At 40.9% G+C, this 24,952-nt stretch overlaps 1 protein-coding gene across 2 annotated transcripts; it reads left to right on the plus strand.

Moving 5' to 3' along the window:
• The first annotated feature begins 766 nt into the window (after positions 1–766).
• Positions 767–24,952, plus strand: LOC123764973 (serine-rich adhesin for platelets). 2 transcript variants are annotated; one of them, XM_069333303.1, is made up of 5 exons: positions 803–980; positions 3,471–3,516; positions 17,508–17,559; positions 19,354–21,002; positions 21,060–24,952. In XM_069333303.1, the coding sequence occupies exons 1-5, from the start codon at positions 973–975 to the stop codon at positions 24,798–24,800; spliced, it is 5,496 nt and encodes a 1,831-aa protein (XP_069189404.1). In that variant the 5' UTR covers positions 803–972; the 3' UTR covers positions 24,801–24,952. The 2 variants fall into 2 exon arrangements, with proteins under 2 accessions (XP_045609186.2, XP_069189404.1); XM_045753230.2 differs by having other exon boundaries at positions 767–980; positions 19,354–24,952.

The following is a 24,952-nucleotide window of genomic DNA, read 5'->3' on the forward strand; positions in this document are numbered from 1 at the left end:
GAGTCACTTCTGGGGTGTGAGTTTTCAGTTGCATATGTCCTGGGGACCATTCAGGCTTGTTCGCATTTGTGTTCCTCACGTGTTGCCCCAAAGAATGAGGTGATTTGGTAAAATGCTATGCCCAAGATAACTATCCGAGTGCCGGCGGTGGGGTGGTTCAAATAGCCTCGGCTATCACCTCATTATGTCCGGTCGTGATGGTCAAGTGGATTAAGGCGTCTTGTACATACCAGATGCGTTGCTTCTGGGAGTATGGGTTCGAGTCACTTCTGGGGTGTGAGTTTTCAGTTGCATATGTCCTGGGGACCATTCAGGCTTGTTCGCATTTGTGTTCCTCACGTGTTGCCCCAAAGAATGAGGTGATTTGGTAAAATGCTATGCCCAAGATAACTATCCGAGTGCCGGCGGTGGGGTGGTTCAAATAGCCTCGGCTATCACCTCATTATGTCCGGTCGTGATGGTCAAGTGGATTAAGGCGTCTTGTACATACCAGATGCGTTGCTTCTGGGAGTATGGGTTCGAGTCACTTCTGGGGTGTGAGTTTTCAGTTGCATATGTCCTGGGGACCATTCAGGCTTGTTCGCACGTGTTTATTAAAAAAAAAAAAAAAACGTTTGCTGTGTACGTTCATATATGTTGTAAGCAAAGTTATATTTATCATCGCTATTATTATTAAAACATACAATTAAGGAAGTTTAATATCCACAGGTAGTATTTTACAAAACGCATGAAATGAAAGTGTAAGAGAGAGAGAGGAGAGGGAGCGTTAAGACAGAGGGTCCCTGTGAGAGGCGCCACACGAGCCTCTCTCCCCACAACAACAACACTGTGGCGCCTCGCTCTCCTCCACACACACACACACTGCTGGTGTGTGTACTCACCGTGTTGTGTGTGTGTGCCTCGCGCTCCTCTCCACACTGGTGGTGTACACACCTCTTACACCACACTCTGCTGCCTCTACACCTCTCCACGATGTTCTGGTAACTATTACAGTTGGTTTTAGGCGAGGTGTTTAGAAACTGCTTTTGTTAATGTGTTTACATTTTTTTTTAAGTTTAGGTATACACAGCAGTGTGCTGCTTCCCCTAATCTATATGTTAGCTTACAAAGTGTAGATCAGAAACTAGCTATAAGTTTATCTAATGTCCCCATCTCACAGCATGGTTAATTCATGGAATCGGGCGAGTTTTAGTTCAGATAATTTTTTATGCACCCCATACCTATCCTGTGGGCGATAGTGGAAAGGGTTACAGAGGCACATAATGGGCTCAGAGACTGAACTACAAAATTCATTTAGCTAAGCAAGTTACAGTTTTGATGAGATAGTTAAAAAATTTGGTGCATATCATCACATCAACAATCGGCTAGAGACTGACAACACGTACAGTCTCAAAATTAAGCAAGTGGGTCCCAATACATAGTACAGTCAAGTTCTTTCTCAATGCACAATCGTGAATTTTGGGTTCAAATCACAGGCAGGAACAGAAATGATTGGGTACATTTCCTATCAACTAATGGGCCTGTTCATCTAGCAGTAAGTAGGTACCCAAAGGTTAGTCAGCTTGTGGAGTTGCATCCTGGGCAGGCTCAGTAATTTGCCCTTGGGGGTGGGCTCAATATAAGCCTAACATGTATAAATACACTCTGGCTTTCTGTCCCCAGACACAATGAATTATTATTATTAATAATTGACTGGGGGAGGATTGACCATGTGCAAATCCTTAACTGTAGTCTTTGTTCACCCAGCAGTGAATGGGTACCTGGTTGTTAAACTATTTGGCGGGTCATATTCCAGGGAAAATTAGGATTAAGGACCTGCCCAAAATGCTGTATGTTGTAGTGGTTTTACAAGAATGTAAGAATTCTTTGTATATACAGTATATAAAAAAAATATTATTATTATTACTGTATGTGTGAAGAGCTAGTGTCAATTGATATGTTTATCCTATCCAGGGGCAGCAGTGGAAAGGTTACAGTCACCCACAGTTAGCAAATTGGGGATCAGGAAGGAACATGAAATGTAAGGCTGATCTATTAGCCTGCACTAGCAAAATCTGGGTACCTGACAAGAATATCTTCCAATATTCTTGAGTGTATGAAGTAGTTACAGAGCTCAAAGTACTGTACCTCATCCCATTTTGTCTGAAATCATTGATAACTGGGAAATCGCAGATATAGTGTTGGAGAGTATGTCCTAGCTCTTGTTCACATTGTTGATTCATTACCTGCAGCCACCTGCCATAGATGTCGATATCACAGCCTAATTCTGATAATTACAATGTCACACTGTCTGGTGGATGTTTTGTGCTGCCCGTACATATAGTTCTTTGTTCTAAATAAATCATAGCTCTTTTTACTCTTGCTTTCTGCCCTTTTAGTGTCAGTGACTGCTCTTCTGCCATCCATAATTTCCTGAAATACTGTGACTTTTACAACAAAGATTGGAATGGCAATATCCAACTCAATTTTATGCTTAGTACAGTGGCTTCCTGTGCCACTCGGTCGAGGCTCCTAGGTTCGATTCCCGGGTGAGACAAATGGCTGGGCATGGTTGCTGCTCACCTGGAGTTTACATGGAGAGGGTTTTGGGAGTCGTTCTACTCCCCAGGCATGGCCGCAGGCAGGGCTCGACTTGTAATAACTTGGTCCAACAGGCTCCTGCTTTGAGTGGCCCACAGAGCCACATGTCCAACATTCTTTCTAGCAGTAAATAGGTACCCAGGAGTTAGGCAACTGTTGTGGGATTGTTTTCTGGGGAGGGTCAGTAGTTCAACTTTGGGGACCCCAGTACAAGCCTAAAGTAATTAAGTAAGTATATATGTATGTGTTTACTATTTGTATTAACTATTTGTGTGTGCATAATCAAGCTATTAGCTCTTGGACCCTGCCTTTCTAATCAATCTATTTTTTTCTCTATTATAGATACTCATACACTTAGTATTTCTCTCTAACACACACATCCCCAGGAAGCATCCCATAGCAGTTGTCTAACTCCCATGTACCTATTTACTGCTAGGTGAACAGGTGCATCAGGATGAAAGAAACTTTGCCCATTTCTTTCCGCCTCCACCGGGAATCAAACCCTTGCCATTAGGACTACTACCCCCAAGAGCTATCCACTAGGTTGTGAGGCCCCATACGTATCTATGTATGTACCCACCTAGTTTGCAGGGGTTGAGCTCTGGCTATTTGATCCCACCTCTCAACTGTCAATCAACTGGTGTACAGATTCCTGAGCCTACTGGGCTCTATCATATCTTCATTTGAAACTGTGTATGGAGTCAGCCTCCACTACATCACTGCCTTATGCATTCCATCTGCTAACTACTGTATTCTGCCACTGATAAAGTTCTTTCTAATGTACATGTGGTTCATTTGAGATTTGTAAATTTTAAAATATAGTAATATCTAAAGTTCTAGATATTTATAGAACTAGCCAATGTTTAATTTTTTTTTTTAATTTCTTGTAGGTCAAATCGAAGATCCCTAAAGCATGCCATCGAGTCTCAAGAGAAAGTAAGTACTGTACATGTTCTGTTCTATATTGTACTTGGTACCTTTGCAGGTGTTCTGATTTTGATATGTAGGTTGTTAAATTTTTTCAGATACAATAAGTTTAGTCTCTGATGAATGATAATTGGAAAATAATGAATGCCAAACCACATACAAAGTTTAAATTTCAGTGTATGGGTATACAGTAGAACTGTGCAGTATATATACCAAAAAAGAAAGAGATAACAGCATGGAAACTAGTATGATGAAAGGTAAAATTTTGTGAAAATATTTGTTAAGTATTAGATTAATTATGAGAACATTCAAATCCAGGGATCCCACCAAAATGTTAATACAGTGGAACCTCGGTTGACGAACTGCCCTAGAGTACGAATTTTTTGGGGACTACCTCACTCCCAAATGTATACGTATATGTATAAGTATAAGTAAGGTGTGAAGTGTATGAAGGAGAGGGTATACGATATCAAATTCATCGTAAAATTTGAATAGGTGTACGATGGTTTACTTGGAAGACGATGTCTGTTCGTACGTATATGGGTCGAACGAGCGTGTGGTGTAGGGGGCGTGGGGCAAGACCCTCTCAGTTTGGTTACAAGTTTATCCCACATAGTGACGACTGCGGCCGTGCTTGAATTCGTTGAAGAATTTTATTGTTTGCCTGCTTTTCTGGGGGGAGCCCCGTCGGCTCCCCGGAGCTTTACCGGCTGATATGCTAATGTCAGACTTTGGCATCAGTCATGTGTATGGAGTTCTAGGGCCTACCGGGGACCACGAGCCAGAACCTGGCCCCCTCAGAGAGGCAAGGGGAGCAATGGCCTATAGAAACCCCCGTGTGGTTGGAAGCATTCTATGTCTGCCATCGACCGGGTCAAGCATCCAGAAAGGTAAGCATTCCAAAACAAACCCCTATTCTGGTGAAAATTGCTACCTAAGCCGAACTAGTGAATAGAACTCTTCAACAGAAAACACGGAAACTAGTATGACGTCATACGTCACTGCGCCGCTGTCTGCGCAGCTCCCCCCTCCCCGGGAGGGGGAAGGGGGAGCCCCAGACCTCCCACGCCGGCTATCCACCCATCAGTTCTTCGGCTGATGCTATAGGCAATGGTTATGTGCTCCGGCTCCAGTGGTTGTTTCAGCACTGTACCTAGAGTGGGGTTTTTGTCCCTGCCTGATTGTCCACCCCTGGTTGTTCTCCTGGTTTTTTTTTTTTGTGCTTCTGCTCTTTCTTCCTGCCTCTTCTGCAGCAGGAATGTTCTGCGTGTGTTCTTAGGCGTTGGTCAGCCTGTGTCCTGTGATGTGCTTCTTTGTCTCGGTCTGTTGCAGTTGTTCGTGCCCCTTGGTTCGGGTCCTGTTCTGGCGGCGACCCTTCCGCCTTCTTTGGTTTTCCTAGCTTGCCCTGCCGGTTGTTGTTGTTTTATTTTTTTGGGGGGGTTCTTGCGATGTCTCGCGTCGGACCCGTCGTTTCTGAACTCCTGGCGGGCTTGCATGCTTCGGAGTTTTTCTGTTTGGCAGACGTTCCATCTCCTTGTGCCGCCTGGGTTTCGGTGGTCGCGCCCGAGATCTTCTCGCGGCTCCGCCTTTTTCCTGGGCTCGGGGGGGCCTTGTCGGGGCTGCTTATGTTCTGCCTCGTGGTCTCGCCTCCGGTTGGTGGTCGGGTGGCTTCGTGGTAGGTGTCCCACCTGCGTGCTTTCTTGGCGGCAGTATGGGGTATTTTGGCGGTCCTTCCTTTTCCTGTCCCTTCTTCGGTGGGTCCTTCTTGTTGGCTTGGTTTACTCTCGGCTTGGTTTTCTAGTGGGGGTTGGGGGCCGTCGTCTTGCCACATACTGTCGCCTCTTTTCGTGCGGCGCAGGCGGAGCCGCTTCAGCTTGCTTTCGGTCTTGGTGTTGCTTCTGCACCGTTAGTCAGCTGTCTTGTGCGTCATTTCACCTCCGGCCTGTTCGTGCGCCGCTTGCACCATCCTGGTCTCTGGTCAGCGTGCTCTGTCTTCTCCTCGGTTGGTAGTGCCCCTTCGGTTCCGGTGTGTTTTTTCGTCGGCTCTTTCCTTTGGGCCTTTGCCTCTGGGGGTCGGTTCGCTGTGTTTTCTTGCTCCTTCGGTTTTAGCGTTTTGGTTGTTTGATGGCAGCAGTCTCCATCTTTTCTGGCGCGGGGTGGGGCTGCTGCATTCTGGAGGGGTCCAGGGTTTGTTGGTGCTTTGTTGGTCGGGCCGGGGGTGTGTCGTTTTTGTGTTCAGTGGCGGCCCTCTGCTGTTGTTTGCGTGCCACGGCGTTTGGGTCCGGAGCGCGTTTTGCGTTGATCCGGTTCTGTTCTTCCCGGTTCGCGGGTGATGGTGTCCCGGGTGGTCAGCCGTGTTCTTGCGGCTAAGCTGCCTGTGTTCTTCCCTCATGCCTGTGGCGTTCGTGGCTTCGCTGCTCTCGCTGCCGTCTGGGCGACGTGGCCTTGCAGTCTTTCGGGCATGGATTTTTGGTGTTCGTGCAGGGGCCTTGCTGCTCGTGGTTCTCGTGTTGTTCCCGGGATTTTCGGGGCTGTGGCGCCTTGGGTTGGCGTTTGCTGCCGGTTGTCTCGCCTCCTTGGGGGGTGCGTGGTGTCCGCCTCCCGGTTTTGTCCCTTTGACCTTCCTCTGTGGGTAGTTAGCTCCGGGGAGCCGACGGGGCTCCCCCCAGAAAACCAGCGTTGAATGTAATGAAACGCCATTTTCTGGGTGAGACCCGGAGGCTCCCCGGCAACCCTCCCTCCCTCCGGTCGGCGTTTTTCGCGTGTTTTGACATCCAGCCTCAGAACTGATGGGTGGATAGCCGGCGTGGGAGGTCTGGGGCTCCCCCTTCCCCCTCCCGGGGAGGGGGGAGCTGCGCAGACAGCGGCGCGGTGACGTATGACGTCATACTAGTTTCCGTGTTTTCTGTTGAAGAGTTCTATTCACTAGTTCGGCTTAGGTAGCAATTTTCACCAGAATAGGGGTTTGTTTTGGAATGCTTACCTTTCTGGATGCTTGACCCGGTCGATGGCAGACATAGAATGCTTCCAACCACACGGGGGTTTCTATAGGCCATTGCTCCCCTTGCCTCTCTGAGGGGGCCAGGTTCTGGCTCGTGGTCCCCGGTAGGCCCTAGAACTCCATACACATGACTGATGCCAAAGTCTGACATTAGCATATCAGCCGGTAAAGCTCCGGGGAGCCTCCGGGTCTCACCCAGAAAATGGCGTTTCATTACATTCAACGCTGGTTTTTTGCCTTTTTAACATAAAAGTTATTATATATCATGCCATGGGTCCCAAGAAAGTCAGTGGTAAAGTACAACCTAAACTTTTGTTGAAAAGACTCACCCAAATCAAACTGTAGCAGGCCGTTGTGTTAACCTTTTTAATGACAATGTGATGTCTCACTTCAGACAAGTGTTACAACGTAGGGAGAAACAAGTGTCTCTAGACAGGTTTTTAGTGAGAAAAAAGTAGTGAGCCACAAGCCGGTCCTAGTGGTATGCAGGCAAAAGTAGGAGAGAGAGTACCCCAGAAAAGTCATCACTGCATGATGTTATAATAGAAAGTGACTCCCCTTCCAAACACAAACACCTCTCCTCTTTACCGTCTTCCATACGCCAACAAGAGTCCTTATTCAAGGTAAGATATACATACAGTACTGTATTGTAGCTAGTACAAAATGAGTATTATTCTGTATAAAATGTATTTTTAAGTTAATATTTTTGGGGGTGTGGAACAGATTACAGTAATTCAATTTACATTATTTTTTAATTCAATTTACAATTATTGACGAATTATTGGTTGACGACGTGTCTGGGAAAGGATTACAATCGTAAACAAAGGTACCACTGTACTATTTAAATCATTGGTGCTGTCTCATCTTGAGCACTGCTCGGTACATACTTCCCCTTTCAGAGTAGGAGAGATTTATAAAGAAGAGGGATTATGAAGAACATATACGGCATGCACATATACGATAATGGACCTAAATTATTGGGGTCATCTCTAGGCTCTCAAAATGTACACTCTGGAAAGACAAGAGATCAAATAATATATACAGTTGTGTACATGGAAGATACTGGAAGGACAGGTTCCAAATTTGAGGGGGCTAGGATTCTGGCTCTGGTCCCTGGTAGACTAAACAGAACTGTGTCTGATGGGACTGGTAGCATGGAGTAATCTCAGCGAGATAGCTGTAGGGAGCTACCAAGGCTCTGCCAGAAAGAAGCATTTCACTACACTCGATATTGGGTTTTTACACTTATTACACTGTATATATTTGTTACATATATAACTACATTTTATGCACTATAATAAACCACCGAAATATTCACCATAATAAACCATAACATACCAAACCAAATCATAGAAAGTATATTTCTGTTAATTAACCACTGAACTGCGCAACGTGCCTACAAGTGCTCAACAGGGGGGTGCGCAATGCGCCTCCGGGATCTTTTATTTTTAGTGTATGATTCAAAACTCCCACGGCTATATGGGGTTCACATCGACTTCCTCAGGGCTCTTGTAAACAGACGCCATTTAAAAAAAAAATTGTGGGTAACATTCCCAGGTGTGAGGGCCTCAGTACTGAGTGAGTAACCAAGGCTGGCGCACGCAGCATGAGCTAACAGCACTGCTGTTCAGCTTGTGACCACAGCATCGCCTAATAATATACAGTACAACCTCGATTCAATGCACCATATGGGAACAACCCCAGTGCATTGGATGCGTTGTAAGAGGTGACCTTCAGGCGGCGTTTGCGTCAGTGTCTTGTACTTTTCTTTTTGTCTGTTTTGTGTGTCTTTTTTTTCTTGTACACAATAAAAATGCATTATCATATTATATACTCTACCTATATATTATTTCCCTACTAAAAAATACTGTTACATTTGTTATTTACCTTATTGTTGGAGTTATGTCCATCTTGAAGTCTCATGGAGTTGTGAATGCTGCACAGTAAATACATACTGTAGTGTATTATACCGTTAACACTGTGTTGATTAAGTAGTTCTGCTGTATGTTGAGTACTACAATAGTTTATGAAAACTACTGTACACTAAAATTACTGCAACTTTAATTTTAACACTACACCCTTAAATTTAACACTTGTTCTAACTGTTCACGCCACACACAATGTTTTTAGATGTTTACATCAGCTTTGCTGGTGCTTGCTGCTGCTGCTGTGGTTTCAGCTGCTTCTGAGCTGGTGCTGGCTGCTGTTGTACCAGTGCTGGGTACAGCTGTGCTCGTGCTGGGTACGGCTGTTCTCGTGCTGGGTACAGCTGTTCTCGTGCTGGGTAAGGCTGTGTTCATGCTGGTTGATTTTCTGCTACAAGTTCTTGCAAAATATTGCATCATTTTTGGCATTAATAAGGCACTATTATTAAGCCCTTGAGACATTTTGTTGTATAACAATACAGCTGTAGTCAAAAAATGGTAAATTTCCACGATTATTCTTCCATCGGCTGTACGTCAATCGCAGACAAAGCTAAAGGCACTGGATGCATACTGTATGAACGCAGACTAGGTCTATATGTACACCCTACAGTAGGCTGGTGTTTAAGCCAGATCCAGTAACATAAATTTCTCTCAAATATTCGATTTACATCAATTATATAATTTTGTTTTATATATTTAGTTTAGCAACGTTATTACGATAATAAGAGCTATAAAAATACTTATTTTAGAACTGATTTAATTATTTATTATTTCGAAGCCGTAGGTCACTGAACTGTGGCGACAAAATCTAACAAATCACGCATGGTGGTGTGTGCACACGGATTAGATTAGATCCGTCCACTCGTGCTGGAGTTGTGCCACCAATAACATGAATAATTTCTCAAATAGTTTCTCAAATATCTATCATATTACAGTATTTTTTGGTTTTATTTAGTTTAGTTTAATTAGGACAATAGTTATTAAAACACCAGTTTTAGAAATGATTTATTAACACTTTCGCGCTCTCGGCGCTCAAAAAAAAACAATACCCCAGATGCTTTCGGCACTTCCCGCGCCTACGCGGTAAGACCGAAAAAGTGTACACTCTTTTGACTGTCCTGACAATAATTGAAGGCGCACGTATTTAAATTTGGTATCACTGTGTTCGCAATGAAATTGTCTATAAGAGCATACCTATAAAATGCCGCCCAAGCATAAGGAGTATCAACACCAAATAAAAAACTATGCAGATCACTCGCCGAGAGCGCCAAACAGCAACAAAATGTTTCCACTCTCTTAATGGTTGCGAAGCCTACAGTTGTCCTACATCGCTAATTTTGGTATCATTGGAATCGCAATAAAATTCTCTACACGGACATATGCATATGAATGTTTAATATAGGTAATTGCCCACCCGCAAGAGTGTGTGAAGTGGAGAATAGTTAGCCGCGAGCGCACTGGCGAAAACACAGGGGGGAAATCATGCTTGGAAAGTTTATACATTTATACGTTTCCTGACCCTACTTTTCTATGTACGTATTTCTTTTTTATACCAATGTGTTCGCAATAAAATTTTCTATAAGATGAAATGTATAACATTTGTACAAAGCATGTGTAAGAGAAGCGCCAAATATAGAACCACGTCGCTCAGTATGCGTTCGCGGCAGAAACGAACGCATTGTTTTCGTTCGTTTGATGTTTGTCATGTTTATACTTGTTGAAACATTTTATAATTTGTATGACAGTGATCGCAGTAAAATTCCCTACACAGACATATACATAACACGTACAAATATTTCCCACGTGTTGGATATATCAACGGCTAAAGGGAACCCACTGCCACACGCCCGCCACACCCAGAGCCACACCCCCAAACATACTTTGTGTTTTTTTTTTTTTACTCATAGAAGTTTATGTGATATAATATTCATTCTGGTACCAAAAAATTCGCAAATAAATTCTCTACAAAACGTATATAATCTGAGAGTATCCCCATCCATTTCGGTAAAAAATGGAATTTATAGAAATATTTTTTCGATGGACGAGAAAAGTAGGCTGTTATGCGGAATCGTAAGAAAAAACGGCGACGAGTTATCTCTAATCTAAAGCGCGAAAGTGTTAATCTGAAATGTTCAAAGTCATGGGTCACTGAACTATGATGATACAGATGAAAGTGAAGGAAACCTATCTGTAAAGTGAGGTTTACTGTACAGTAATCCCTTAACTGTCCACCCTCGCTCATCTTGTTTCATCACAGAAAATGTATATATGAAGATTTCAACACATTAGTTAGCTATTCACGCTTCAGCCTTTAGATTAATTTACAAAGATACGTGTGCCACAAATCAGTGAACGAAAATGCTTGAAACTCGGTCGTTCACTTGTGTGGACCACTCTGGCTGATGTTTGGTTAATATGCGTCACATCTTGTGAACCATTCTGGCTTGTGTTTGGTTCATATGGTTCACTTGTTGTGTGGTCCACTTGTGTGATCCAACTTGTCTTATGAAGGAATTATTAATTGTCATCTGTGATAGAATGAGACAGTTTTCCACCACTCTGTGAACTCTGTCCCAACATCGTAAGCTTGTGGTCCACTTGTGGACCACTTGTGCAGTCCACTTGTGTGGTCCACTTGTGTGATCGAATTTGTCATATGAGCAAATTATTAATTGTAATCTGTGATAGAATGGGAAAGTTTTCCACCAGTCTGTGTACTCTTGTTTCGACATTGTTAGCAAATCCGAACATCCCCGCTACGGCGAACCATTGTTCGTCAAACCGAGTGAGTAAATCCGGCCTGAAAAGTGTGCGAACTAGCCGGAGATTCATTGAATCAGGGTACGTTGAATCGAGGTTGTACTGTGTGTATATGTATGTATGTATGTATGTATATATATGTATGTATGTACAGTGGCACCTCGACATACGATTGCCCCTACTTACGATAATTTCGAGTTACGATGTAAATTTCATCGAAAAATGTGACTCGACATCCGATGGTGTCGTCGACTTCCGATATTTGTTGGTAAACGTTCGGGTCGACCGAGCGCGTGGTTCCCAGTCACGCGGCCGACCTGCCTCAGTTTACTACAGCTGCCCACTTAGTGACGATCGCGCCTATAAGAAATTCCGCTTTTGTGGTAATTTTTTGCATTTTGAACATTAAAGTAATTATTATATAACATGCCATGAGTCCCAGGAAAGTCAGTGGTAAGGCTCAACATATGAAAACCCATGTAAAGATGACCATAGAGCAGAAACAAGAGTACAGAATGTCCCTTCCTCAACAATTAAGAAAATGTGTGCAGCATGAGAAGAATTGCAAACCTTTGCTGAAACAACTCGTCCAAATCAAGTTGCAGTAGGTCGTTGCCTTAACCTATTCAATGACACTGTGATGCATCATTACAGACAAATGTTAAAATGAAGGGAAAAACAAATGTCTCTTGACAAATTTGTAGTGAGACAAACAAGCACTGAACCACAACCAGGTCCTAGTGGTATTCAGGCAAAACTGTAGGAGAGAGAGTACCCCAGAGAAAACATCACTGCCTGATGTGATAATGGAAGGGGACTCCCCTTCCAAACAGGAACAACTCTCCTCCTCCCCCCCTCATCACCATCTTCCATACACCATTAAGAGCCCTCCATAAAGGTAAGAGACACTTTGGTACTGTATTGTAGTTAGAAAAAACATTGTATTCAGTATAAAATGTATTTGTATGTTAATATTTTGGAGGGTGGGAAACAGATTAATTCTTATGGGAAAAATCGCTTCGACTTACGATATTTCGACTTACGATCCGTCTCTGGGAACGGATTAGCATCGTAAGTCAAGGCCCCATTGTATGTATATATATGTATGTATATGTATGTATATATATATATAGCTATTATATATATATATATATGTCGTACCTAGTAGCCAGAACGTCCTTCTATGCCTACTATGCAAGGCCCGATTTGTCTAATAAGCCAAGTTTTCATGAATTAATTGTTTTTCGACAACCTAACCTAACTTTTTCGGCAACCTAACCTAACCTATAAACTAACCTATATATATATATATGGGTTCTGGGAGTATGGGTTCGAGTCACTTCTGGGGTGTGAGTTTTCAGTTGCATATTGTCCAGGGGACCATTCTGGCTTGTTCGCATATATATATATATATATATATATATATATATATATATATATATATATATATATATATATATATTTATATATTAGTATATTTTGGTAGCAGTCTTTCCTGTAGACATATTATTAAATATGACCGAAACAGTAAGATTAATAATTCTAACACGAATTTTCTCAATATTTCTTGTGTTTCTTTTCACTGTTGATGGTAATTGAAAAATCAATTCTCCAAAATTCATTTTTATTTCTAGTCTGACGCGACACTTGAACGCGTTTCGTAATAACTTATTACATTTTCAGAGACTTTTAGTTTACACACACACACAACTATAACCTGCAAACACTAAACAGAGTTCTTACTATGCTATGATTTAAACAGCTTTCATTTTATTTTATACCCACATTTTGGGTGACGTGATATGTTACAACAGTTTTGGATGAGGTGAACAAAACTTTCAACACAGGACAGAACACGAAACAATGGGTATTAATTTGGTAAATTGAAGGTAAGAATGGAAGTAACTGCAGAGGGCCTATTGGCCCATATTTCTTGATGCTTCTATATTGGAGCAGAGTCTTGAAGTGGGTCGAATATAGTTGTGCATTAATTGGCTGTTGATTGCTGGTGTTGACTTCTTGATGTGTATTGCCTCGCAGATGTCAAGCCGCCTGCTATCGCTGTATCTATCGATGATTTCTGTGTTGTTTGCTAAGATTTCTCTGGTGATGGTCTGGTTGTGGGAAGAGATTATATGTTCCTTAATGGAGCCCTGTTGCTTATGCATTGTTAATTGCCTGGAAAGAGATGTTGTTGTCTTGCCTATATACTGAGTTCTTTGAGGCTTACAGTCCCCAAGTGGGCATTTGAAGGCATAGATGACGGTCTCTTTTAAAGCGTTCTACTTTGTCTCTGGAGAGTTTCTCATGAGTAGGCTGGCTGTTTTTTGGGTTTTATAGTAAATCGTCAGTTGTATCTTCTGATTTTTGTCTGTAGGGATAACATTCCTATTAACAATATCTTTCAGGACCCTTTCCTCCATTTTATGAGCTGTGGAAAAGAAGTTCCTGTAAAATAGTCTAATAGGGGGTATAGGTGTTGCGTTAGTTGTCTCTTCAGAGGTTGCATGGCGTTTCACCTTATTTATATATATATATATATATATATATATATATATATATATATATATATATATATATATATATATATATATATATATATATATATATATATATATATATATATATATATATATATATATATATATATATATATATATGTCGTACCTAGTAGCCAGAACTGCACTTCTCAGCCTACTATGCAAGGCCCGATTTGCCTAATAAGCCAAGTTTTCCTGAATTAATATATTTTCTCTAATTTTTTTCTTATGAAATGATAAAGCTACCCATTTCATTATGTATGAGGTCAATTTTTTTTATTGGAGTTAAAATTAACGTAGATATATGACCGAACCTAACCAACCCTACCTAACCTAACCTAACCTATCTTTATAGGTTAGGTTAGGTTAGGTAGCCGAAAAAGTTAGGTTAGGTTAGGTAGGTTAGGTAGTCGAAAAAACAATTAATTCATGAAAACTAGGCTTATTAGGCAAATCGGGCCTTGCATAGTAGGCTGAGAAGTGCGTTCTGGCTACTAGGTACGACATATATATATATATATATATATATATATATATATATATATATATATATATATATATATATATATATATATATATATATATATATATATATATTATATATATATTTATATATATATTGGTGTATACTGGCAGCAGGTTTTCTTTCAAGGACAAGACAAGAATATATCGATGCCAACACAGAAGACAATGTCCAACATAACAGGCCAATTACACTGGATTAATCTTTGTGTTTAGATAGGAGATGCCTCGTATGGGCCAATAAGCCTTCTGCAGCCCCTATGTTTATCCCTTATGTATCCCCCCATGTTTTCACCTTCATTGTATTATCACCTGACCTAATGCGGGTATAAAATCAACTAGTATTGTAAGATCTGTTCACTTGAGAATGAACCATGGAGGTTCGAAACGTCGTGCAAAATTATACAAATAAGTGTAATACACTCTATGGTAAATCACTTCTTTTCTTCACCTTAAAAGTACGAAAATGAGTTTTGGAGAACTCCTATTTCAATTAAGCCCTGATGCTAAGAAAATAGTTAGAGGGATAGAAGCCCTAAACCAGAAAATAATAAATACAGAATATGCGGTCATATTCAATGAAACATGTTTGATATATATATCTCTGGTATTATTTAGCCATGATAATATTACAGAAGAGCCTTGGTGTGTGTGATAATGACTGTACAATGTTCAAATATCAGTGAATCAATTTTGATCACGATGTTCACAACGCTTAGTTACTGCACCACAGCATTATTTTGTCCATCTAGGAATCTTTGAACGACTTTGTATGTTACTTTACAAAATATACGTGTGTTCAATTATTCATTTACAGGATTTTGATGATAATTAACGCTGTGCGCAGTATTGTGGGAGGTGGTTTGGCAAGGGAGGGAGGGTGGGAGGGAAAGAATTGAGGTAGCCTCACTGTGTGTTTACTAGTTGTGTTTTTGCGGGGGTTGAGCTTTGCTCTTTCGGCCCGCCTCTCAACTGTCAATCAACTGTATTACTAACTACTTTTTTTTTTTTTTTTTTCACACACACCACACACACACACACACACACCCCAGGAAGCAGCCCGTGACAGCTGACTAACTCCCAGGTACCTATTTACTGCTAGGTAACAGGGGCACTTAGGGTGAAAGAAACTTTGCCCATTTGTTTCTGCCTCGTGCGGGAATCGAACCCGCGCCACAGAATTACGAGTCCTGCGCGCTATCCACCAGGCTACGAGGGCACCAGGCTACGAGGCCCCTACGTGTGGCAGCCACTCGCGTATTGTTCACCACACTAATTTAGTGGTTTGCTATGGTGAACATTTATGTACATGAGTATATGCAATGTGTATATATACCCATGAATATATGTACATAGTATTGTGGAAGAAGCCATTTTGGTGAGGGAGGTGGCGTCATAATCTTAGCGTCATCTGCTGGCTGCTGTGTGATTTCTCATGCAATGTATGGTGGCCACTGTACTGTTTGGACACAATACCAGCTTACTTGCATAGTTAAGGTAATAAAACATGTACATACTTATTCATAACGTGTGTAAATAGTGTAATACAACAATAACAGTATGGTGGGAGGAGGAATGTTGCCGAATAAGGTGTAAAGAGTAAGCACTCGTGGAGTTCTGAGTGTGTTGATGGTGAAAGTATATAGTGTGTGATAGTGTATAGTGTGTAAATATGTTGTAAATATACATAAATGAACATGAAACATTGGATATATGAGCAATATATGTGGACACATTTGAGACACACAACACAATGTCTTGGGACAGTATGGATGCTCTACTGCCATAATATTGTGTACATGTTCATTATACATAGGATTGGCAAGAAAAAACGAAACAAATGTATTTGGAAATGTTCACAAAAAAATGAAAAAAAAAAAATTTGTGGCAACTCGCGCATGTTGAAGCTAGCGGGCGACTGGCTTTGGAAGTCTATGTCACGGGCGACTACTAAATCGTAACATCACACGCCATTTTCTGGACCCCATTGCGGCCAAAGTAATTACAACTTTTCTTTTTTTTTTCCTTTTTTTACATATGTGATCATGGAAGGGTATTTAACATTTTCAAACCCCCCCCAAAAAAAATCCTGATAATTTATTTCCTGTGCACGGGGGTGGGGGGGGGGGGAGGGGGTGCCGTATTTGGAAGGCGAGCAGCACAGTGGTTAATTCAATCTATTTTTAATATGTAAGCATTTCAACCAGCGAGATTAGTACACTCACAAGTTTTAAAGAGAAATGTTTTAAAATAATTACAAGTTTAGGAAATAATTTACCAGACACAATAATAATAATAATAATAATAATAATAATAATAATAATGTTCATTTAGGAAAGAATACTTACATAAAAATGATACATAAGCAGTGGAGGATTCAACTAACATCAGTACAGTGCCTAAAACCACTAATATGCAAAGTGTTTTGGTCATTGGTTTCGATGTCCAAGTTGACCATATGTTTCTTCATGTAAACTTACCTACACCTATTACCTATAATAGGTAGTATACCTACTACCACACCACACACTTTGGTGGGTGTGGTAATTTTGTAACCTAAAGACAGCAGAGCACCACATGCTAGTGAGTTGCCAATGGCACCTGACACATCAAAATGCCTCCCAATATACAGTACTAAGTAAATTGCTAACTCAGCAACAATAGTGCTATTATCAAAATTCTTGTTACCAATTTCCTGAATATGAATCATTTTCCATAAGTTTATTTTCTAAAGAAACATAAGGTCCCATTTTGTGATGCGTAGGTGCAGCAAACCACAGCTGTGTGCTTTGGATGTCTGTCTTGTGCTGTGAACATCATAACCACTATTGGGGTTATTCATATGTGAATCTTGTACTGTGTATAGTTTTTATTAGTCAGGCTTTTCTATGATAACTATCATTAAATAAACATAATTACTTATTTATTCATAATTAAGTGATGCTATGGGCACAAGCTGCACGTGATGCTGTGAGCTGATGCAGCATGTGTTACCTGTGGTCGTTCTCTCAAAACTGAGGCCCTCACACACCCAGGAGGGGTGCCCCCAAGTTTCTTCTAAGATGGCATTTGTTTACTGGAGGCCTGAGGAAGCAAATGTGAGCCCCATGTATGCGTGAGACTTTTAAATCATCCCTGTATGACTTATGCGGTGTGGTCAGATATTCCGCAATCATCTCCCGTATGACTCGAGCAATGGAAAGGTATAAGGGCTACGTAATATTAATCTTTATTTTTCTGTGTAACTTTCAGAAGAATGAGAATAAGCCACCTCTGACAGATGTAAAGCTGCGGACAGATAGTTGTAAGTATTAAATTAAATTATTGGGTGTTTTCCTTGTTGGTTCAGGGTCAACTTCTTGGACAATTGTTATCAAGGAATTGTCGTAAGATGTTCAAAGATAGTGTTTTCATTTATGTATCTTTTTGGGAGGACCCTCTTGGTAGTAGCTTGATTTAGTAGCTTTCCAAACTAAATAGTGGCACAGCTTTAGAAGATTCATTAGGCCTCTGAGACCTACCATTGTCACCAAAACCACGACCAAAATCTGGCTCTCTACATGGTGAGAGGAGCTTGGGGATCAGTGATCAACCCAAAATTGAACATAAGCCGCCAGAAAACATATGTGCGACAAAAGAAGCATCTGCTTGATGGAAATTAGATAACCAGAGATAACTAGACAAATGATCATTGCTACAGGTAATCCCCTCTAACTGTGATGCACCCGTGCACCACTACCACTTGCCTGATCACAGCATGGGAGGCACACACCCTCTGACAAGACCCATCCTATGCTTCATAAGTTCCAAAATAAGCAAAATTACTGTACTATTATAAACATTGTAATTTAGGTAAAAGAACAGGCAAATAGATTTGTCGAACGAATGTACATACAGTATATAGATATGCAGCCTAAATACAATAAAATAGTATGCAATAACAAAATACTGTACAAAAGTGTAGGATAGGCACTAAATAACAAAACAGTACAAGTGACAACTATATGCCTACTCTCCCCCACGTGTATGATTGTATGACCCCTCGATAAGCAAGAAGAATTAACCGTTTGTAGGAGCTGTAAAAAACCCAGCGTTGAATGTAATGAAACTCCCCTTTCATGGTAAGCCCCAGATGCTCCCTGAAGTTATGTTGATGATATAGCTTCCAATACTTAACCAGGAGATAATGCTCAGTCACCGGAGCATTATATGCTCTGGTGTGTATGCCTACGAGAGACCAGAGCCAGAACCTGGCTCCCCCTCGATGAGGCACAGGGAGCCGGTCACCCTCACCCAGAAAGCACTCGGAAAGCAGATGGAAACAGTATAGACAACTGCTTGGTTTGTGAAAATGAAGCACTGAAATGGTGAACAGATACTGCAAAAGAATCACTAAAAATGAAAAAGCTCATACAAAACTGTATGAAACATCCACCCTAGCACACATACACCAAGCCGCCAACAGGTGGTGAGTCGGTCAAACCGGCATCCCACATCCTGTCCTTCGTTGATGGGCCATAAACCGACACACCTGTTTTTGACTGTGTTTTGACTGACTCCGTAACCGCGGACAAAGTGGCGTTTCATAAGTTGCTCAGCTGGTGCCCCTTCTACAGGTTGTAGCACCGTCGGAAGAGACCGTTGTCTGTGAGAAATGTGCTCAGACATTCATGCCCAATCTCTACCACCACCCCACACCATTTAATCCACTGATGCCACTACCACCCTCAACCACTGCCACAACCTTCACCACCATCTTTCCCTTTACCACAACAACTACTCCCTCCACCTTCACCTCACCACCTACAACCACTTGTGTTTGTATCATTGGACATACTAGCTTGTGTTCATACAACTTTCTCGATCATCCTTCTGTAATCAAATCATATTTAGTCAATTAACATTTCCAGATTAATAAGCCTTATGTGCAATGATGATAATTGCTTCTTGACGATTCTCTCGATTATCCTAAAGAAATGTGGGAGAGATAGTGCATGATAGACAAAGTGAGTTTACATGTCACAGCTCAAAGATGTAGATTTACCTTTTATATATGTATTAGTGTTCTTATTATAAAGTTTGCATTTGTATTTTTTAGGTGGTGAGCCTCCAGTACTGACAGTTGGTAGTGTAAGCACTGGAAATCATGGCATTCAGAGTCAAGAGGCTGATGTTAACAGAGATTTTAATTTTAATAGTTCCCAGAGAAAGTGGAATTTAGAGGCTGCAAGTAGTCTCGAGTGTAAAAAAAGTGGTATTTCATATCTGAGTAAACAAGACTCATCAGTTAACAGTGGACTTCTCTCTAAGCAGCAAAAATATGACCGCTCCACTGCTGTTGAGACTCATGATAATTTTGACATTATTAACAATATTACTGATGATAACAGTTTGAATTACCGTTTAGTGTGCTGCAGCCCATGTAATGTATATTTTATAAATCAAGTGCACTTTAACAAACATAAAAAATATTGTAATGCTTGTATGAAATGTTTTTCAGTTTTTAATACTCATTCTCAGCTGATCTTTCACATAAATCAAAAGAATCATCATGTTAATATAAATAACAAAAAATGGGTTAATGTAACATATTCACAATTACAGCAGCTAAGGGAAGAGGGACGACTCATAGTGAAGAATACTAAAGATCTATGTAAAATAGTAATAAATAGAAAATCCATGAAAAAACAAATAGTGAACAAAAAAGAGGGCACATTAGGACTCTGCTGTGATAATTCCAAAATTTCAGATTCAGATGGTGACAGGGCAATGTATGATATTAAGAGACCCTCGCTAGCAGTTAAAAATGCCTTGAAAGTTTCTCTTGTAAATCATGATTCTAGTATAGGAAAAGCTGAGGAACCCTTAATATATTCCTCAAAAGTCTCTGGCATGTTGTGTGATAGACTTCCTATATCAAGTTCGGAAACAACTGCAAATAAAAATCATGAGATGAGGGACCAAAACTTGACAGATATGCCTAAAAAACCTGGCTCAGCTGTGGAAAGTTCAGTTCAAAGACAGAACTGCTTGAATAAAAACCAATCACTTGATCAAAGCAATAGTAAAGCAGAAGAAACAATGAACGAAATGCAAAAGAAATCTAGCAGGGATGGAACACATCTTATAATGTTATGTAAGAAGTGTAATGTATACTTTTTACATAAGAAAAGTTGGGTAAGCCATAATTCTCAGTGTAAACTGCCCAAAAATTTTTGCATGGTTTGTAGGAGAGTATTCAGTTCCATTTACAGCTTGAACCAACACAAAACAGCCACAAGACATACCTGCAACATCAGGACTATGCATCGTGTATCTCAGGACAAACTGGAGGATTTAATTGGCAAAGGGAAAATATACAGTAGTGATGTTAAAAACTGCAACTTTGATTCTTCAGTAATGATGGATGCAGTTAGTTCATCTGAAAGCAAAAGTTTGAAAACCAAAAGCTGCACAATAGAGGCAAAGCATGTTGTGGAAGATGAAAATGATTCACAAGTTGCCCTTGAAGATATGATAGTGGTGGATCAATATATAAACTTAAATCTGGTCGATACTGAAAGCAATGATAAAGGCCCTTTTTTGCACCCATTAAGAGAAGAACTTGGGGTAACTAGTAATTGTGCTAACAAAAATCCTGAAAGTAAATTACAACAAGAGATTTCCTCTGGTAAACCATCACAGCAAGAGGATTCCTCTGGAAAGCCATCACAAGAGGCTTCCTCTGGTAAACCATCACAGCAAGAGGTTTCCTCTGGAAAGCCATCACAAGAGGCTTCCTCTGGTAAACCATCACAGCAAGAGGTTTCCTCTGGTAAGCCATCACAACAGGAGGCTCCCTCTGGTAAACTACCACAACAGAAGGTTCCCTCTGATAAACCACCACCACGAGAAGTTCCCTCGGATAAATTGCCACAAGAGGTTCCCTCGGATAAACCGCCACAACGAGAGGTTCCCTCGGATAAACCGCCACAACGAGAGGTTCCCTCGGATAAACCGCCACAACGAGAGGTTCCCTCGGATAAACCGCCACAACGAGAGGTTCCCTCGGATAAACCGCCACAACGAGAGGTTCCCTCGGATAAACCGCCACAACGAGAGGTTCCCTCGGATAAACCGCCACAACGAGAGGTTCCCTCGGATAAACTGCCACAACGAGAGGTTCCCTCGGATAAACTGCCACAACGAGAGGTTCCCTCGGATAAACCACCTCAACAAGAGGTTCCCTCAGGTAAACTACCACAAGAAGAGGGGGCCTTCAGTAAACTAGTACATAAAATAAATAATACATGTAACCAAGTACAACACAGTTCCTCAGGAAAACAAGTGCAAGAAGAGGGTGCTACTATGAAACCTGCAGTAGAAAAGGGTATTGCTAGTAAGCTGGTACAAGATCAGTATAATAATAATAATAGTTTACTAGTGACACTAGAACAGGATACCCCCAATGAACTAATACAAAATGATACTGCAAATAAACTAGTAAAAGAAAAGTGTGTTATCAGGAAACTAGTAAATGAACAAATCACTACCAGTAAACCAGAACAAGAAACATGTTCTTTCAATAAACCAATAAAAAATGACACTAGCAGTGCACCAGCACTAGAGAAGAACACTAGCCGTACACCAGCAAAAGAGAAGAACACTAGCAGTACACCAGCAAAAGAGAAGAACACTAGCCGTACACCAGTACTAGAGAAGAACACTAGCAGTACACCAGCACTAGAGAAGAACACTAGCAGTGCACCAGCACTAGAGAAGAACACTAGCAGTACACCAGCAAAAGAGAAGAACACTAGCAGTACACCAGTACTAGAGAAGAACACTAGCCGTACACCAGTACTAGAGAAGAACACTAGCAGTACACCAGTACTAGAGAAGAACACTAGCAGTACACCAGTACTAGAGAAGAACACTAGCAGTGCACCAGCAAAAGAGAAGAACACTAGCAGTACACCAGCAAAAGAGAAGAACACTAACAATAAGTCAGCACATAAAAACTCTAGCTGTAAATCAACACAAGAGAAGAATGCTAGCAGTAATCCAGCAAAAGAGAACTACACTATCAATAAACCAGCAAAAGAGAAGAACACTAGCAGTAAATCAGAAAAAGATAAGAACACTATCAATAAACCAGCACATGAGAAGAACACTAGTGGTAAACCAGCATATGAAAAAAATACTAGCAGTGAGCCAACAAAAGAGAAGAATACTAGTACTAAGCCAATGCAGGAAAAGAACACTAACAATAAGCCAGTGCAAGAGAAGAACACTAGCAGTAAGCCAATGAAAGACAAAAACACTAGCAGTAAACCATCAAAAGATAAGAACACTATCAGTAAGCCATCAATAGAAAAGAACACTAGCAATAAGCCATCAACGGAAAAGAACACTAGCAATAAGCCATCAACGGAAAAGAACACTATCAGTAAGCCATCAACAGAAAAGAACACTAGCAATAAGCTATCAACAGAAAAGAACACTAGCAATAAGCCGTCAATAGAAAAGAACACTAGTAGTAAGCCATCAACAGAAAAGAACACTAGCAATAAGCCAGCAACAGAAAAGAACACTAGCAATAAGCTAACAAAAGAAAAGAACACTAGCAATAAGCCATCAACAGAAAAGAACACTAGTGATAAGCCATCAACAGAAAAGAACACTAGCAATAAGTCAGCAAAGGAAAAGAACACTAGCAGTAAGCCAGTAAAAGATAACAATATTAGTACTAAGCCAACACAGGAAAATAACACTAGCAGTATGCCAGCACAAGAGAAGAATACTAGCAGTAAGCCAGTAAAAGAGAAGAATACTAGTACTAAGCCAACACAGGAAAAGAGCTCTAGCAGTATGCTAGCACTAGAGAAGAACACTGGCAGTAAGCCATCAAAAGAAAAGAATGCTAGCAGTAAGCCAGAACAAGACAAGAACACTAGCAGTAGGCCAATGAAAGACAAGAACACTAGCAGTAAACCATCAAAAGACAAGAACTCTAGCAGTAAACCATCAAAAGACAAGAACACTAGTAGTAAACCATCAAAAGACAAGAACACTAGTAGTAAACCATCAAAAGACAAGAACACTAGCAGTAAACCATCAAAAGAGAAGAACACTAGCAGTAAGCCATCAAAAGAAAAGATCGCTAGCAGTATGCCAGCACAAGAGAACAACACTAGCAGTAAGCCAATGGAAAACAAGAACACTAGCAGTAAGCCAATGAAAGACAAGAACATTAGCAGTAAGCCAGCAAAAGAGATGAACACTAGCAGGAAGCCAGCACAAGAGAACAACAATAGCAGTAAGTTAGCAAAAGACAATACTGTTTCCATTGCCAGTGAACCAAGTGTTGAAATATTTTCTAACTGTAAGTTAAAAGATGAAGGTACTACTATTATTTCAGACCACTGTAGAGTTGAATATAATAAAGTGCTACCAGACCCAAGTGCCACTAGTAAACTGGTGCCAGACCAAAGTGCCACTAGTAAACTGGTGCCAGACCAAAGTGCCACTAGTAAACTGGTGCCAGACCAAAGTGCCACTAGTAAACTGGTGCCAGACCAAAGTGCCACTAGTAAACTGATGCCAGACCAAAGTGCCACTAGTAAACTGGTGCCAGACCAAAGTGCCACTAGTAAACTGGTGCCAGACCAAAGTGCCACTAGTAAACTGGTGCCAGACCAAGGTGCCACTAGTAAACTGGTACCAGACCAAGGTGCCTCCAGTAAACTGGTACCAGAACAAAGTGGCACCAGTAAACTGGTGCCAGACCAAAGTGCCACCAGCAAACTGGTGCCAGACCAGAGTGCCACCAGTAAACTGGTGCCAGACCAAAGTGCCACCAATAAATTAGAAGGTATAAGCATGACTAGTAGATTGGTTCAAGAAAAGGGTATTGCATTTGAATCAGAAAAAGACAAATTTATTAACACTAATTCCCAAACTGAAACCAATGTCCAGAAGAATATTAAATGCCAAATGTATGTTTTGTCCCAAAATGAGTGTGACAAAGATATTAGACAGCATTTGATGTATATACATAGACAAAAGGTAAACAGTAAAGCAAAGGGAAGTTCTGTAACTAAGAGAGATGATGTAACTTTACCAGAAGAGTTCACCTTGGCCCCGAGTAATAGCAGTTGTAGGACAGAGGATGCCTCTTGTGATAAAGACTTGAAGAATATGGCAGGTTATTCTGGTGATAATAATATACCTGCTAGTGATATAAAAGCAAATGAATTGCCAACAGATTCTTGTAAATCAGATTTACTAATGAAAAGAGGACTAAAGAGAAAAAAATCATTCGAACGTCCAATGCCAAAATCAAGAAAATTGGCTTTGCAGCATAAAGAGCTGATAAATGCGCAAAAGTCTCTTAGTAACCGTAGGAGTGTACGGCTGGAGAAGTTAACAGATTATTGTCCTGGTTGTTCGGAATTAATAGATGTTACAACAGCTATATTGAATACACTGACATATGAATTGACATTCTGGTGTAATAAATGTGCCTGGGATATAAGGTTTCTTGGTATTGTAGGACCTGATTAACAGTAAGACATGCATTAGTGTGTGTTTTGTAAACTCTGGTCTCGGTCAGATAGCCCATTGTATTTTGCAGCTTTTGCATCTGATGTGTACCTGAAGGCAATATTATTAGGCTGTTCAAGAATTTCAAGATTGATTGTTTTTATTCTTTCAAA

This window comes from Procambarus clarkii, chromosome 29 (assembly GCF_040958095.1).
Source record: "Procambarus clarkii isolate CNS0578487 chromosome 29, FALCON_Pclarkii_2.0, whole genome shotgun sequence".
Taxonomy (NCBI): Eukaryota; Metazoa; Arthropoda; class Malacostraca; order Decapoda; family Cambaridae; genus Procambarus; species Procambarus clarkii.

Bases quoted from the DNA above. Each gene is read 5' to 3' on its own strand.
- LOC123764973 (XM_045753230.2), top strand. The intron at 3,517-17,507 runs GTAAGTACTGTA...TGTAACTTTCAG, and splicing joins CCATCGAGTCTCAAGAGAAA to AAGAATGAGAATAAGCCACC. The intron at 17,560-19,353 runs GTAAGTATTAAA...TGTATTTTTTAG, and splicing joins AAAGCTGCGGACAGATAGTT to GTGGTGAGCCTCCAGTACTG.